The 17,045-nt window shown below is 43.6% G+C and overlaps 2 protein-coding genes across 9 annotated transcripts in view; one reads left to right on the forward strand and one right to left on the reverse strand.

Moving 5' to 3' along the window:
• The window catches only part of zgc:110045 (uncharacterized protein LOC664755 homolog), a 16,181-nt gene extending 6,270 nt beyond the window's left edge, over positions 1 to 9,911 (reverse strand). For 3 of the 7 annotated variants that reach the window (XM_042065281.1, XM_042065282.1, XM_042065276.1), the window contains exons 1-12: positions 7,667 to 9,301; positions 6,569 to 6,611; positions 5,727 to 5,859; positions 4,912 to 4,935; positions 4,738 to 4,770; positions 4,413 to 4,529; positions 4,068 to 4,199; positions 3,248 to 3,376; positions 2,834 to 2,923; positions 1,708 to 1,749; positions 1,107 to 1,182; positions 193 to 245 (exon numbers count right to left, since the gene is read on the reverse strand). In XM_042065281.1, the coding sequence (XP_041921215.1) occupies positions 193 to 245; positions 1,107 to 1,182; positions 1,708 to 1,749; positions 2,834 to 2,923; positions 3,248 to 3,376; positions 4,068 to 4,199; positions 4,413 to 4,529; positions 4,738 to 4,770; positions 4,912 to 4,935; positions 5,727 to 5,810 (780 nt within the window). In that variant the 5' untranslated portion in view covers positions 5,811 to 5,859; positions 6,569 to 6,611; positions 7,667 to 9,301. Of the gene's footprint in view, positions 1 to 192; positions 246 to 1,106; positions 1,183 to 1,707; positions 1,750 to 2,833; positions 2,924 to 3,247; positions 3,377 to 4,067; positions 4,200 to 4,412; positions 4,530 to 4,737; positions 4,771 to 4,911; positions 4,936 to 5,726; positions 5,867 to 6,568; positions 6,612 to 7,666; positions 9,302 to 9,775 lie in introns of those variants that run through there. The other 4 variants (XM_042065277.1, XM_042065279.1, XM_042065278.1 and 1 more) reach the window with 4 other exon arrangements.
• On the forward strand, positions 9,272 to 16,697 carry mocos (molybdenum cofactor sulfurase). 2 transcript variants are annotated; one of them, XM_042065275.1, is made up of 15 exons: positions 9,272 to 9,373; positions 10,085 to 10,174; positions 10,355 to 10,421; positions 10,746 to 11,415; positions 11,639 to 11,715; positions 12,042 to 12,241; positions 12,687 to 12,803; positions 12,904 to 13,308; positions 13,642 to 13,804; positions 13,985 to 14,072; positions 14,185 to 14,309; positions 14,545 to 14,644; positions 14,748 to 14,889; positions 14,998 to 15,102; positions 15,726 to 16,697. In XM_042065275.1, exons 3-15 carry the CDS (start codon positions 10,394 to 10,396, stop codon positions 15,846 to 15,848), a joined length of 2,343 nt encoding a protein of 780 aa, XP_041921209.1. In that variant the 5' UTR covers positions 9,272 to 9,373; positions 10,085 to 10,174; positions 10,355 to 10,393; the 3' UTR covers positions 15,849 to 16,697. The 2 variants fall into 2 exon arrangements, with proteins under 2 accessions (XP_041921209.1, XP_041921208.1); XM_042065274.1 differs by lacking the exon at positions 9,272 to 9,373 and adding an exon at positions 9,540 to 9,669 and having other exon boundaries at positions 10,768 to 11,415.
• Positions 16,698 to 17,045: the final 348 nt, after the last annotated feature.

Below are 17,045 nucleotides of genomic sequence, written 5' to 3' on the forward strand. Positions count from 1 at the left end.
AGATGAAGAGGCCGACACATTTTTTGGAAGATTGATCACAATTCAACTCAAAAAGACAAGATTTAAACGAATAAGTGATGATGGTGACCCACTTCAATGATTTACAAAATAATGAAACTGGACACACAAGGCAATAATGATTCATATTTGACAGATATTTTCAAGCATGAACATATGCAGATAGTAGCTTACATCATTCGGAATGGTCAGCTCATGAGAACTCGTAGGCATGGCAGCTTCCATACCTATGTAAGGAGAGACATGCAAACAGTAATACATGGCAAAGCACACAGTCAATAAACACAACACAATCATGTATGGGATGATTCCTTCTGTCATACATGTCAATACATGGAACTAATGTAATAGCTGCAATACATACATAAATCTGCATGTAATAGCTATAGCCAATATATACACAAGTTTAAGCTACATTACACCAGAATAACAGAATTACAGCTTCAGTAAAACTGGCCTTCTTAAAAACCTCTGTAGAAAAATAAATATCTATATTTTCCCAGAACATTTTTTTCCCAGAAAAAGAAAAAAACAGGACATTATGCATTTCTGTGAGAGTTGTTGAAGAGGTAGAGGATATGGGGTGGAATAAGTTAGGGTTGCTTTGGAGGACATGACATAAAAGGGAACTTTAAAAACAGTTTTCATGCTGATGCCTTTGTTGCCTGCTGTGCATAAATCTAGAATGTGTTAATATAGGGCATGCATAGTAATGACTAAGTGGTAAAACGGTGGCAGTAAAGTTTTCTCTTTAGACTTGTTTTACTAATAATGCAAAAGAATATCGCTATTCACTATGAAATGCAAATATCAACCACTCCAAATATCAACCAAATGGACTGTATGAATTCTGTGTCCATGATGTTGTCACAAAGTACATCTTTTTGACAATCCTGATTAGCCTACATGATGCCCTCTGGCTAAAGCCCTGAGCTCCAGAGCTCAAATAAATGATTGATTTGTTTGACGTGGACAGACAGACAGAGTGAAGACAAGGAGACAGAGGGAGAGAGAGAGGGAGACAGAGGAGACAAAGGGCAAGACAGAGAGGGAGATATGGACTTCCCCAGGGAGCTTTGGGTACGTACCAGGGAAGGTAGGGTTGTTCTGCCCAAGGGAGGTAAGGGGAATATGCTGCATAGCCAACTGGTGAAGCTTGGTCAACTGCAGGGGCAGGAAGGGATGTTAGAAACTAACCAATCAAATGGAATTATCCCAGTGGACACTGAAAGCTACAGAACAGAATCTTTTGGTTGCACAGTGTTAGTCCCATTTTGGCCTCCTCCTCCCCAACAGAGTCTGCCATAGAAACAGTATCCACATCTGATTCTGTTAAAACAAGGACGGGCTCTAAACATGACATGAAGAGGGTGGGTGTTAGTACAGAGTGTCGAGTGCTAGGACTGTATGGTGTTAGTTCGGTGGGCATGTTTGGCTGGGAGGGAGATCTTCTCTGGGCCAATTCTGGCTGAACAGAAGAAGCTATAGAGTTACATGTGGTCAGTAAGGTCAGGGCTGGGGGCATTGGCAGTAGCATTGTGGGTGGAACTCCATGCAGGATGCCATGGGGAAGTGGTGGTGGTAATGGTGGTGGCTGTTTGGGAGAGGAATTGGCTGGGGCTTGGGGTTGGTGACACTTTGGAGTGGGATGTCAGAGAGCACTAGGAGTGCCATGAGGACTGCACTCACATCTTGATGTGGAATGGCATACTGCCCTGGCATTGCGAAGGCCTGCGGAGGAACAAAAAGACATAATGTTGATCACAATGATACAATGGGACAGTGGGTTTATTTAACAGAATTTCATTTTTTAGTGACTAGAATGTTGGGACACAGAAGGCTTATCCAGACGTTATCCAGAAGACACACAGATGTGAAAATGATTCTAAGCTGGTTTGTGCTGACCACTTTTACCACTACCACCAGGTGTCACTCACAACAAATGGGCTATTTGCCTACCCTGACGTATCCCTAAAGAGGACCTGTCACTCTGAAACTGTGATATGCATATGAGAGCATACAGAGAAATGAACATGTAAATCATTACACATGGCTATAGGAAACAGCTCTTCTCCTAGTGGGCCTTTTTCCCCTTTGCACCACATTAACCTCTGAGTCCTAGCAGTTAGTCTAAAGGTTACAATTGCCCTCTCTCTTCCCCAGAAAAGACACAAAAAAGTCCCCTGGACATAAACATGGACGCGAGTTATTCTCCCAACAGAGAAATAGCTGTATTATGTCACGTCAAAGAGGAGAGGTTGCATAAGCTTCCATTTGCCTTTTTCTGCAGGGACAAAGAAAACTATAATCAGCAGCATTCTGCATCTATGCTTCATCACACCACTAACCTTTCCAAACCCAGCCAGACATTTATCATTCCCGTCACAGGAAAACATACTTGTTCCTGAACATAATTAGCCTATTTGCCGTGGCTTTTCCAATACGTGACTCAACCATCTGTCTAGTGAGTTCATACGTGCCATTGTAAATAACACAACCAAACTGACCTCATGACTATAATTATCACAGCACAACACTGGCCAGTGAAAACTGGCGGCTTTAAGACTGATGGTTTGAGGATGACCTAATCGACAAAACCTAGCACTAATCCTAACTAGCACCTTACCCTAAACCCAAATCCTATTTACATTTGTCAGTGTCAGGAGAGACTCAAGTGTTTTTGTGTACAAAAATGGCTGTCGAAAAGGAACCAGGACCTGGTCTGCTAGTTCAGAAAACACATTCTTATTCAAATGAGATGCACAATGCTAAATAAATATTGAAATGTGCCTGAATAAAGTATGAGGATACTCACTGCAGATGCGTGTGGCTGCGCTATCACAGTGTGAGGCCCTGCAGGCGATGGCTTGGGCCGGTACGGAATCGTCGCTCCTTTGGGTGGGGACTGGACAACAACAAGAGCCACGCGGCAAAAACAAAACATTAACAATTCATGCATTCCCTCGGGTGGACAATTTGAATGAACTGCCCACATAGTTAATAAGTAGCAGTCCCAGTGGGGCCGATCATCAACCCTGTGCTCAGACCCTTGGTGACGCCAACCTGGGCAGCTATTTGGCTATTTCAGGGTTCCACTTTGTTTAGTGTGGAGAATTGGCTCATGCAAGCCTGTCCGTGCCACTCAAGCTCTGAGGACACATCAAAGGCAGCGGGGGGGAGAGCACCAGGCGTGTTGGCTTTCATTTGAGGAGTGCCCGGCCTCCCTTACCTCCAGCATGACAGTGCAGATGTGGCGCACGCACTGAGTGATGGCATGGGGTGTCCCAGACACGGTCACGGCCCTCTCCGTGGAGTCTGGCAACAAGTCGCCGGCCACCTGGACCTGGGCACCAGTGGTCTGCAAGACAGCACAGACAGGAACGTGAAACCAGGACTCTGAGGAGCCAGTTGAGACCCCACTGTTGAGTGATCCTAGCCACCGCTCAGAATTTTTATAGCACCGTCTATTTATAGACCCCAAACAATGCCCATACGGCAGGCCTTCCACAACTGTTCATTTAAACATGCTGTGGCTTTAAACCACAATAAGACATGCAACTATTCAGGACATTCTGCTTGGCAATTCATACCGTGGTCCATTCAGCTATTTATATATTCATCTATTTCTGCCCTCCTGGGTCACAGTGTCCTAGGCAGGCATTCCAGGCTGGCATTAAGTCAACTATTTCGCTCATATCCTGAAATAAATAGGACCAATTTGAACCAAAAAAAAAAAAATGAAGTTGCTGAAAGGTCCTTACTGTACATTGGTCTTCAATGCACATGGTCCAATGAATTTAAGTGAGACAAAGTGGGGTGTCTGTATCCAATTCTAGTCATTAAACATCCATTAAGACTGTGAGCAGATTATTTGGTAGGAATAGCTAGAGCAGTAGCTGCCCAGCTCAAGGACGAAGCAGTCCTTAAATAGGAGAACAAGAGGCCCAGGTTGTTTTTAACCCCTGCGGGATAGCAGGGTCAAAAGAAGCGCTCTATTTTGGATTCAATTAATGACTCGATGCAAAACAACAGATCTATACTGTGCTTACCTCTCTGATCTCTTTAATCTTGGAGCCCCCTTTGCCTATGAGCGATCCACACTGGCTGGCTGGGAAGACCAGCCGCAGCGTCACAGGGGGTTTGCTGGTCACCGTGCTGTTTATCATGCAGGCGTTTATGTCCTAAAATAACAGTAATGAGACAATGAAACATGAGCGTGCCAAAAACACTCCCCAGAACAAGTGGGGAGCTCTTCCCCTCCGAGCCATTCAGTTCAAAGGAGTACATGCAAAACCCTACTAACATACCTGCACATTATATGCACATGATATGACACCGTTACAGACTGCCAATGGGACAAAAAGTGGGAAAAATTGATAAAGAATATGACCTACCTCTTCAAACTTCTCGGCGATCATGGCGAAAGCTTTGAAGATGACCTCTGAAGCTCCAGTGATGGTGACAATCCTCTCGGGGCTGGAGCCGTCAGATATATTAATCCGAGCTCCACTCTGACAACAGAGGCACAAATTTATACAGCCGTAGAGCATTCGTAGACTGCCAGCCTAATTGCTGAGGTTCAACCCTTTCTTCTTTATTATTTCATGAGCTTAGCCTAAAGCTATCGCATATACATGAGAAAGAGTTACCTCTGTGTTATGTGAATTACAAAGGCCTTTTTTCTGTCACAACACATAACTAAAAGAATTTGAAATGTACCTCTTCTCTCATCTTTTTCACGGTTTCTCCTTTCTGAAAGAGCAAACATGGGGAAAGCAATATAAGATACAAGAAAACAAAAAATAACTCTAATAAATAGAGTTTATAAATAACATTTATTTATATCTAATGGATGTGAACATATGACTGCCTCAAACAGGGTCTTGTACATACCTTTCCAATGATGCTACCAACCTCCTGAAAATGAAAAGGAAATGATGACTACTTAGAGACTCTGACTGAGGGACTTATGAACACACCTCTGGCGCCAATCACTCTGAACTCACTCCATTGAGCCTCTTACATGAGTTCTTTTCCTGAAAGGTTGGAATTGCCCTCTTTGACAGCTAATACATAGGAACCATGGGGCCCCAAGGCACATAACGTGCTCCCCTCCACTGTGATTTATGCTAATATTTTAAGGATGATTACATGAAACTAATTTAGCTTGAGTGACACATAACAAACATCCTCAAGAGCTGCTAATAGGGTGCCATGATCACGCTGAGGAGAGGTGTCTCACACGTTGGACCTCTCTGAATATTAACTAGTCCTACAAATGACAGGCACTGTCACAAGCCTAAAACTAACAATGAGCACACACACACTTGTTCTAATGGCATGTGGTATGCTGCGTGGTATGTAAGCTGATAGCGTAGCGCCACTTTAACAATATACCCGGCACCATGCAGGTCAAAAGCTGATATCTTGTAAACGTGGCTGAGCAGCTCCATTAGCACTTGATACGGTTGATCCAAGTTGCAAGTTATGGCATGAATCTGATGTGTCATAACATGACTGAATCTAAAGTAATGTCATGATCAGACAATTATTCTATAATAACAGACCACATGGGAAACGTCACATGATTGTCTGGTCACAGCTCTTCTTTTTCTGAGGGCACATATCCTCTCAGCAGGAGAGCCAGGGCTGGCTATGGCTTCTCACGCTGGAGTTTAAGAGGGCAAAAGCAAGTTCCGTGGTCTCACCTTGCCGTGCATCAGCAGACGTATCGTTAGGGTCACGTTCAATCCGCCATCCAAGGCTCCACCCTCAGGATCGTTAATATTCATGTTCAACGACAACGAAGTTGCTCCTCTCACAGCCTCACAAAGATACACACTACTCACTCACAAACATTACACACAAAGACACACACACACAGAGAACAACAGACAGACAGACAGGGAGAGAGAGAAAGAGAGAGAGGAATAAAATACATGACAGAACAATCCAGAAGCACAGCGTCATGCACAAACACAAACTACATTGTTACCGCATCATTCTGTCTCACTTGATGTCATTTTCTAAGCCTGTTTAACATGGAAGGGAAGAATAATCCACATACATACAGTTGCCATAAGTTGCTGGTCATGATACTGACTTCTTAGTTGGAAATGGGAGTGAGCGAGGGTCTGCCCCTGATTCAATCCACACACGAGATCCTTCCATTGGTTCCAGATAAATAGAACTAGTGTGACAACATGTGCTTACACATGACACAAAGGGGGCTGTTTGTCTCCTGCTGGGTCTTGGGATCAAGTGATGCCAGTGTGACCATATCTAATAAGATGCTGCTAATATGGCACCAAAAGAGCACAATGTTGCACTGTTCTCATTTCACAAGCGTTCTCTTTGCTGTCTGCACTGGTGATAATTCACATGTCTGAGCTTCACCAACGCTTAGCTGAAGCTGAACACAGGGGTGTTCAGTGTGCATGTTCTGTAGCCACTATGGGCCGTCCATCAATCAGTGTGTTCATTTTTAAAACATTTCTCTCAAAAACGGAAAACATCCTTTTTGCCTTTAGATTGCTCATATGATACTCACATAGATCCCAAGACGTGCTGTATGCTCTATCTCCATGGCATATCTGGAATAGAGACTCATCTCAGTTATAATCCTCTCAACATATGATGAATTAAAAAATGTCAAAAACATATAGGCTATCAGAATTTATCTTGAATATCAATCAATCAGCACTGCAGCCCACAACAGGCCAAAGGCTTATGGCCAAGCGCGAACACTAATATAATCCATTAGTAATACATCATACCTATGCTTCCTTCCATGGCTACCCTCAATGTATGCCAAATGCATTAATCTTTGGTCAACATAAATAAAAGCTAGGCATATTGGGAGGAACCCGTTTCATTGTGTGGCCTTCCTCTCTCTCTGTGTAGTTCTATCAGGTAAATGCATCAAACCCAACGCAACCCGAGGGCCTAATCCTATAGGCCAGGATTTGTTTGGCTAATGCTAAAACCCTTTTGACCCACTTCTGTCTCCTCCAGCATGTCAGCACCCACTCGCCACTTTGAAAACACAGCACCCATATAATATAACACTAATGAATACAGATAGAATGCTGATAACAAACATACATAATTTTTCCCCTTGTCATTTTTGTATATTTGCCTCAGGATTAAAACAGTCATCGACATTAAACAAGGTACAAAATCTTGCAAAGGAATCAGAAAAATTCCAAGCACCACACAAATCCTAAATCCATGACTTGGAGCAATTCTCAAGCTGTCTTATTGAAAGGCGAGTTGTTGAGCACTAACAATGATTTCTACATAAAGAGATGAAATAAATTGAACGCTAATATGAGACCAAAAAGTAATACTTCAAAAGCGTCTTTGTTTGTCCATCATGTGTCATATTCCACTTCAGTAGGCAAGATCAGATACAGTAGCAACTCAAGTCATGTTTTTTTAAGCAATCAAGTAACAGACAGCAAACACTTCTCAACCTTCTATTTGTACATATATATGAATTCAGCCTTTTTAAGGATTTTTTTGACGGGACAAGAACTCTCTAGCGGAACACAGAGTGGGCCGAAAGCCTCATTAAGGCTGTTGGAGGCCTGTAAAGTATATCTGTCAAAAGGATTTAGTTTATCATGGAGAGTTCAGCATAACTGACCTGCTGGGCCGTTTCAGAAGACTTCGGTAGGTTGCTTTTTTCCTCTCGTCCTTCTCGTCCCCCTCAGAGAGAGAGTATGTCCAGTGTCTGTCGGAGTGCTCCAGAGAGAGAGAGAGAGAGAGAGAGAGAGGGAAGAGTTCCCCCCCCCCCTTTTGTTGTCAGTTGTATTCAGAGAATGGACAGATGGCCTTATGCCCGCAGTCGTGCTAGAGGGAGACTGGCTTTGCTGTTTTTTTCATCCCCTGGCTTAGCCTCTGATAAGCCCTGCACTAGGGGAAGTGAACTTACAGTCCTTCGTTGTGTTTAACACTTACAGTTTGCTCCACTGTACAAAAAGTTGGCTGGCTCCTATCGAAAGTCTTGGAGTATGGAAACGAGATCTCAAACTGGGCAAAGTCTGATCATACTGTGACGTATAACGCCACAATATAATTTACTGTAATCATCTGAATTATGCTTTGGAGGCTCACCATGGAGAGGTGCTTAGAAGTAACAGTTCAGTTATTTTTGAAATGATCAGTGGCATAATATAAGATGTGTGTTGTGCAAATCATCAACACCATTCCAGCAATAATCTGAAATGATAGATTGAGATAAAATGGAATTCCACAAAAGTTATGCGGATCCTAGCTTTCGGATCTTGGGGAATCATGGTGACGAAGAGACACAACGTTTCTGTGGACAGTTTCCCCCTCCCCCACGCCAAACCAAATACCCCTACTAATGAGGCCACAGCCCTGCGAATACAATGTGGTCCTTTTTAACAGAGCGAGATGCATTCAGCACAGCAGTGAAATTATGAACTAAATGAGTCAGTCAGGCAGAAGTGGCATATTTAATTACTGCCTGCTGCTTGGGATGGGAACACACAAAGGGTTCTCTGGACCTCATATCACTCTATCTCCACCGTGCGTAACTGGTCATCTCTATGAAACCATGTCTTTCAGATGTGTGTGTGTGTGTGTGAGAGAGAGTATGCGTGGGCACTTGTCAGCAACAAAGTATCTGAGACACAAATTTAGCAGCTTTTTTCTCTGTTCTGTAGAGGCACTATAGCTTTTACCACAGCAGAGATGTGCATCACATCCCAGCTTCAATAATAGTGCCTGGCTGGATTAAGTACAACCTAGTGCATTGTTAATTTTCTTCTTCTTCACATATTCCATTACTTTTCTTACCCGATGACAGACATTTCAAGCCATCAAGAGGGACTTGCACAGATTTTTATTGATTCTTCATACTTTTCGGATTTGTTTTAAGTCTAAAAGAAGAAACTCCCTCTAGGACTGGTGTTAGTTGTGACCCGTCATCAGCCGGGTCAATCTTTGGCCATCTGCTAAGCCACAAGCAAAGATCTGCCAATATACTGCCCTGCTGTTTAAAGTTGAATGAAGTTGACAGGTTGGCCATTAGGAGTACAATAGAAACATCCACTTACTGCTGGCTGTCTGCAGCCTTATCTATTCCCGAAACACCTAAATGACCATCCACACTGCGTGTCCAACCCACTGATCTATAAAGTTCTTCATAGATCAGTGGTCCAACCCGAAAGATTTACCTTTTAGAGTGTGGAATCTATCGAAGTGCATAAAACGACTACTTTACTTAGGCTACTGGGCTTGTCCTTCATCTGTGATATCACAAGGAGGAACTAAAACGAATTGTCCTGTCACTGTGGAGATTGATTTTAAACACATTTCTGAAAAGGTTGTCAACAGCACTGTTTTGTCTTTGTGTTAGGGACTTTGAACTCCGAGAGTTTCTGGCGTTTCACCATGACTAACCTGTTGGCTAGGCTACACGTGACAGTTGTGAGGTTAAAGTTGCAATAAGGCTAACTTAATGCAGTCACTTTCAAAGATATGAAGGTAACGTTCACGTTAATGCCAGTATGGAGCTTGAACACATGTTTACACTCCAGAGTTACCAGGATATCTGGGGGTCTTACGGATATGACATTGATTTGCCAGAGATGATTGAAAAGGAATTCAGCCGAATGAAAGGTCTGTCATATGTAGTTTTACAGCCATGGGATGGATTTGGAATTGGATTAATTTATCAAGAACGTTGATTTCTACAATCGTGTCGTGTCATTTAACGTATTCATACCTGACTCTTCCTGTGTTGTTCTTGTTCTGACCTTTTTTAAACATTTTCCAAGTCCATGCGTTGGAACATAATTTTGTCTTGATATTTATCAACTTTGAAGTTCCGTAATGATTTGCAGTTTACGTTGCGTTGTCAATGTTGCTCTCTTTGAGGCAAGTGGGCGCCCTCTTTTGACTTTTAATTACATTGCAATAAAGGCAACGGTCTTTCTCAGAGAAACTGCTATGATATTCATTTGATACAGGATAGCTTTTGGAGGCGGGTGACGAGTTCAAGATCAAACATTTTCATGTCCTTTCTCTCGAATAGGTATCACTTACCTTGATCATGCTGGAACAACGCTCTTTTCTGAATCACAGATAAAAGCCTTCTACCAAGATCTCACGGGAAATGTCTATGGTAAATAACCTTTAAATTAAATGGTCACCTATCAGAACTGAATTATTGATGAATTAATATCACAGTATGTCTGTGATGTGATATAACATCAAATAATATCATTTGATAGATTCATATATGAAAACTGACCTACAAAGTCCTCAGAAACCCATGTGAATGTACAGGCTTGTTCTATTTCAGGCAATCCCCATAGCCACAATCTGAGCAGTCGACTGACACATGATACCGTGGAACATGTCAGATACAGGTAAAAGGCTTCACTAATCCCCCTGCCCCAGTCTGCCTTCTCTAAAATGGCATAAATCAGAACACAAGCAAAGACTAATTCCATTTCCATCCCATTGGATAGGCTTATACTCTATATCCTTACATTTGGATCATATCTTAACGCTTGCTGTATACAGCTGCACATTCTGAATATATCCTTTCTTTTGTAGTTGTTTTGTCCTAATGTACTGAAAACCAAACCTGTTTATTTGTCTAGTAGGGTACTGGAAAACACACAGTAGGAGCTATGCAATAATTAAGACGATGCTGATGGCAAATTTTTGTAAATGAGTTCCTGTTGTAGGTGTTGTTAATTCCTCCTGCAGGATACTGGAGCACTTTAACGCTAGTCCAGAGGAGTACACAGTCATCTTCACCTCAGGCAGCACTGCAGCACTCAAGCTTGTGGCTGACTGCTTTCCCTGGAGGTCTGCCTGTGGCGGAGAGCCAGCGAGCCACTTCTGCTACTTGACCGACAACCACACTTCAGTGGTGGGCATCCGAGGGGTGAGCAGCCAGCTCGGCGTGACCTCCCTCCCCGTCTCGCCACACGAGGTGGAGGGCCGAGCCAGACAGCCGCCGCAGGCGACGAACGTAAACGAGTCCCTGACCCCTCACCTCTTCTGTTACCCAGCTCAGAGCAACTTCTCAGGCAGGAAGTACCCTCTGAGCTATGCAAGGGGCATGCAGACGGGGCGCCTGTATCCGGCGTGTGAGCGGCCAGGTCGATGGCTCGTCCTCCTGGATGCCGCCGGCCTGGTGGGCTGCTCAGGCCTGGATCTGCGGGAATGCCCCGCCGATTTTATCCCCATCTCTTTCTACAAGATGTTCGGCTTTCCAACAGGATTAGGCGCGCTACTAGTGCGGAACGAGGCAGCGCCGCTCTTGCGGAAGGGCTACTTCGGCGGGGGCACGGCAGCAGCTTACCTCGCAGGAGAGGATTATTTTGTGCCCAAGTCAAGTGTGTCCAGCAGGTACAGGCCAAACAGCCGTCTAATTAAAAGTGTTCTGCCGCTTTCTTCCCACTCCGCTAGCTCATTAAGATTCTTCCCACACAGTCAGCGCTTAGAATATCCAACTCATTCTGAATGTCATCTTTGATTCTTATGTAGCTTTTGTTTTCAGTAGGCTATAGTTGTCCTTAAATGATATAAATTGAGTTATTTTTTTGCTGAAGTGTTGTATCATGATTTTTAGGTTTGAGGATGGCACCATCTCTTTTCTGGACATCATTTCTGTCCATCATGGCTTTGAGGCTCTTCAGAGGTTAACAGGTATTAAACAGACAACACTGAACTTTCACAACCCTAACCCTCAGTTCGAGGGCTTTCTTTTATTTCTGCACACCCCACGAAACGCTATTAATATTCCCCCCATTATTTGATGAGTAATGCAGCGCCCTGCCACCTGTGGAGGTGGTGGTGAATGTGTCATAACGGCAGACTCTCTCCTCCAGCCTAGCTCATTAAAAAACACGCCGCTTCTAAAAGCCTCGGGAGTGCCATGTGATAATGCAAGTGTGTGCAGCGTTCAGCATGTGTGTGCTTGTGCTGTCAGCTTGCGTGCTTCCCTGGGAATGACAGCTTTATTTGGTCTGCAGGAGGCATGGTCGAGATCCAGCAGCATACATTCGGTCTGGCGCGCTACACCTACGTAATGCTCTCCAGCCTGCTGCATAGCAACGGCAGGCCGGTGGCCCACATCTACTGTGCTAATGAGTTCCAGGACCCGGCCTCCCAGGGAGCCATTCTCAACTTCAACGTGCTGGACTGCCACGGCAGAGTGGTCGGCTACTCTCAGGTGTGCTCTCTCCAACATGATGGCCAAGTGCTGTAAAATAAAGTAACCTAATATGCAGGTTTTTTACCCTTTGAAGTTGTGTTTATGTTGGCATTTTGATTGTAGTAGTTGTGTGAAGGAGAGATGAAACACCCCATCATTCCCTCTAGCCACCCAGATGACGCTGTGCTGTTGTTGTTGTTTTTTTGCTCTGGGTGGGGAATCCTGTGAAACCGGAAGAACGGCGTTTACAGCACATTGTCGCAAAACATATTGTCAGAATTTATAGTTGCCAAGAAGCTAGCTTGCTTTAATCAGTGCTGTGCTGTGTCAAAGGTGTTTGCAAAGCAGATCTGTTTCTAGCAGGTTAGCGGACTAGTTTTAGGTTAAAGAAATCTAAAATGCCCCCAAATCCCCCCATAACAGCATGTGACATTACAGAGCTCTCTTTCTCTCTTGTGCCTAGGTGGACAAACTTGCCAGTCTCTTTAATATCCATGTACGCACAGGCTGTTTCTGTAACACAGGGGCCTGCCAGTCGTTTCTGGGCATCAGTGATCAGGAGGTGAAAGAGAACTTGGAGGTATGTCACTATGTTCAGAGTGTTCACAGCAAACATGATAAGATTGGCTCCAGAAATGACACCACTGTTTTTTTTTTCCATATTGGTTTCATCTGCCAAGGCTGGCCACATATGTGGAGACAATATTGACCTTGTGGACGGCCGACCGACTGGATCAGTGCGCATCTCTTTTGGATACATGTCCACGTTTGAAGACTGCCAGAAATTCCTGAGTTTCATTGTGAACTGCTTCACAGATAAGCCGTTAAGAGTGGACAAGGAAAGGCTGGCTAGGCTAAAATTAGCTGTCCCTGTTGAGAACACTGTGGGCCACTTCAATTCCTCACCATCTAATGGACAGCTTGGTCACAAGGCAGACCAGGGGGAGACAGCTCCCTCTTTAATCTCAAGCACAAATGGAGGAGAGATTATGATCCCAACGCCCAAGAGACGTGAAGAGAAAAATAGCTTCCAGACATTGACCAACATATTTATTTACCCCATCAAGTCCTGTGCAGCATTTGAGGTATGTTACCTTGTGCAACTGTACTAAATTGCCGTTTTAAAAGTATAATGGAAAAAATAAAAGAAGTATGAATACTGTATAATAAGACATTACACTTGAATAATGTGCAGTGCAGTTTAGTGAGTATGTCCTCTTACATGGGTTAACCTACAATCTTGCCTACTGTTAGGATCATTTGGATCATTAGGCTCTTAAGGGTAATGATAATGATGTCATGCCTCAATGCCATTTGAGAAAAGATACAACGGATAGATGTGTACTTGTGCAGAAGGCTTACGAGGTATGATTGGTAAAGTGTGTTGTTGCTGCTGCTGCTGTTGCTGCCTTGTCAAGGTGAAGGAGTGGGGTGTGGGGCCTGTGGGCCTGCTGTATGACCGCACGTGGATGGTGGTGAACGAGCACGGCGTGTGCCTAAGCCAGAAGAGGGAGCCCACGCTGTGTCAGGTCCAGCCCCAAGTCTCCCTGGCCTCCAATGCACTCCACATCAAGGCCCCAGGTGCAGCAGCAAAGCACCACACTGTTGTGCCTGGGATGAATAATAGCTGTTTCCACTGCTGAGACACAATACAAATAACTACATTTCTCCTGCCTTTATAGAAACATGCATTATGTTTACACAGTTGTTCAAACATGACAACTATTTGTTGCTGTGAATGTGGTGAAATCTCTGTCATAGGGATGAGCAGCATCACTGTGCCACTTGGGGACTTGAAGGAGCGGAAGCACAGTCAGAAGGCTTGTCAAAGTAAAGTGTGTGGTGACCGGTATGATGACTCCACATGCATTCATGATTTTTTTCTTCCTCAGCGAGACTAAATCAGTATGTACAGTGTAAGGCAAACCTGTCAAACCTGTTTTTTTGCGCTCCTTCTTCAGGGTGCAGACAGTAGATTGTGGAGATGAAGCTGCATCCTGGTTCTCTGAGTTCCTTGGAAAGCCTTGTCGCCTGATCAAACAAAACTCTGAGTTTATTCGCAAGATGAAAGCTTCCTCAGAAAATGGTATATGTACTTGTCAGTTTTGTCAAATACTGGGAGAGAGAAATTTTTTAATATAGAATGTTGGACAATAGACAACAAACAGTATATCCAGTTTTCACTAATACAAAACTCCATTTATTTTGTGAAGTTGGCTTTAGTTTAAACAAGGTATACAGTACCTTATGCTTTAAAATAATCAGTTAGGTTATCAATAGATAATTTGGAACAATGACTCCATGATTTCCATGTCCTGTAGTGGGGGATGGTCCTGCTGCCCTATCCTTAGTGAATGAGGCCCAGTACCTACTCATCAACAGAGACAGCGTGGCCATGCTGCAGGAGCAAATCAGTGGCAGGTATTTCAATATGCCATTCATGCATAGACACAGTTGTGCATGTAGAACACTATAATTACAACTTCTGTCTCCCCCTGATGGTTGGCCAATCATCGGGGTAAAGACTGGACCATCCCAGCACCCCCCAGGCAATCAGCATGCAGCAACTCATCGCTCGCTTCCGTGCCAATTTGGTTGTGTCGGCAACCAATCCGTTCGAGGAAGATAACTGGTCCAGTTTAATGATTGGAAACACCACATTTCAGGTGAGATTGTTTATCACTAAATCACACCCTACATCTGTCGTTGCTGCGGGAAGTGAGTGTTGAGGGGGCCTAGTTTACTTCTTGCTCTGATGGGTAGTGTTCTCCTAGGTGGCAGGCAGATGTGGTCGGTGCCAGATGATCGGCATTGATCAGGAAACCAGCGCCAGAAGCCAGGAACCTCTGAAGTCCCTCTCTGACTTTCGCCAGGGGAAGGTAGGTGCACTGATGGTCAGGAATGACGTATGAAACTTTACTTGATTTCACAAGAAGTTTCTGCTGATGTATCAGACTGACTTTTTTACACCTTAGGCCAGGCAGACACTGTACTAAGTCGAAAACAACAAACGACTCGCACTCAAAGACGGTCAACTTAATTTTTTGACATGGCAGAAATCTAATAGGATCAGACTTAAGATGGAACATTAATTGTGATGTTACATGAGCCTGCTCAAACTGCTCGACTAATCGGATTGTAAGTCGGCCCAATTCTAAATTTAGTTATGTTCGATTGAATCTGGGCTAAAATCGGGCCAGAATGGCAGTGTCTGCCCGGCTGTAGAGCTGTGACTCCTGTGAGTTTCAGAAGACGTCTCTGTCCCTGAGAGTCTCTGCTTTTTCCATTTGGCTTGATATTGTTTTGTTCCATTATTCCCCTTCAGTTTGAAAAAAATCGTGTTATCAGAATATCTTATATCTATTAATTTGCCTGAAAGCTATATGGTTTGAGAACTAATGGCATGAATTACCTGCAGCCATGAGAAATATTGCACTCTTTTTACTTGGCACAGTTTTCTTTGAGCCCACAGTAATATTCTTACTAATACTTTTGTTCCCAGGTCACCTTTGGTATTTATTTACTCCATCAGTCAAGGGCAAGCGCCAATGCAATCACCACACTCTCCGTTGGGTCACCCATCACATCTACAAATGAGACAATCATGGAACTTCTTAAATCTTAATAGGATCTAATTTGGGCATGGTATGCGCTTGGTAGGTGTAGAGTTTAGCTGAACAAACTCTGTAGAGATGATGCTCATGCATTATGGTTACTTTTGAAGACTATGGAGCAGATGTACGAAGCCAGCGCCTCCTGTGTCAGTCCTCAGAAACTGCACGCTGTGCCTTGCTATATATGTGGAATTTACTAAGCTTTCACTGCATCCGGTAAACAACACTCAGTACTGCACGTCACCACCCTCTAATGTAATTTGTGCTGCCCTCAACTGAACGTTAATCAATCACAAATACAGTTGAATTGAGTCAACCAATGACTCAAAAGTGAAGTGAGGTCTGTTTGTATATATGATGTCATGTTTTAAGGTGCACATGGCGAAGAAATAACATCTGAAACAGATGTTATAATGTTGGTATGTTCGGCCCCACCTTTTCTATTTCTGGCCTATCTTGCCAATCTTAAATGTGTGTCTGAATGTATTATGTTGTTTGAACTTGCCTTTTCAATTGTGATTGAAATGTTCAGCTGTGAGTGTATACGTCCACTGGTTTTAAAATGAGTCATTGACTGCTTAAGGGAGTACTGGAGTCCATGGGTAAAATTAGCAGTGTTAAACCAAAGATGCCACGAAAAGAGACATCCTATAGTCCCTTGTTATATAGACATCACTGAGTCAGTGGTTCTTAAACCGGTCTGGCTTTAGGACCCACAATTTCCCATGTTCATCAAGTCGCGACCCATATATTATTTTTTTTGCGTTCAACACAACAGATATGGTGAGCTACATGCTAAGACACGCAAAGTGCCTGTAGGCCTATTTGTTTGGAACATGCTGATGTTTGCGATTACATTTGTGTCTCAACTCCTGATGTCACATTAATACATCAAGTCTTCAACTCCTGATGTCACCTTTCAAAGTAGGCTACTTGACAGGGGTGCTTGGTTTCCATGTGACATTTTGAAGGTTTCAATGCTCTCATGTGCCTGCAATTCACTGCACACCACACACTGGGGTTTCTGTCCCATTTGCCCTCAATTTAAGTGAATCCATATCCTACTTTAAATATTCAGGGTCGTAGCTTGTGTTTACCGCTAAAATGATGTCACATAAACATTGTCTATGTCCATGGCAATGACTGACATACGAATAAAGTCTATCAAAATAAAGGTCCAATATTAGATCTGATGTAGTATTTTAAAT

Source organism: Alosa sapidissima, chromosome 16 (assembly GCF_018492685.1).
Source record: "Alosa sapidissima isolate fAloSap1 chromosome 16, fAloSap1.pri, whole genome shotgun sequence".
In the NCBI taxonomy this organism is placed as follows: Eukaryota; Metazoa; Chordata; class Actinopteri; order Clupeiformes; family Clupeidae; genus Alosa; species Alosa sapidissima.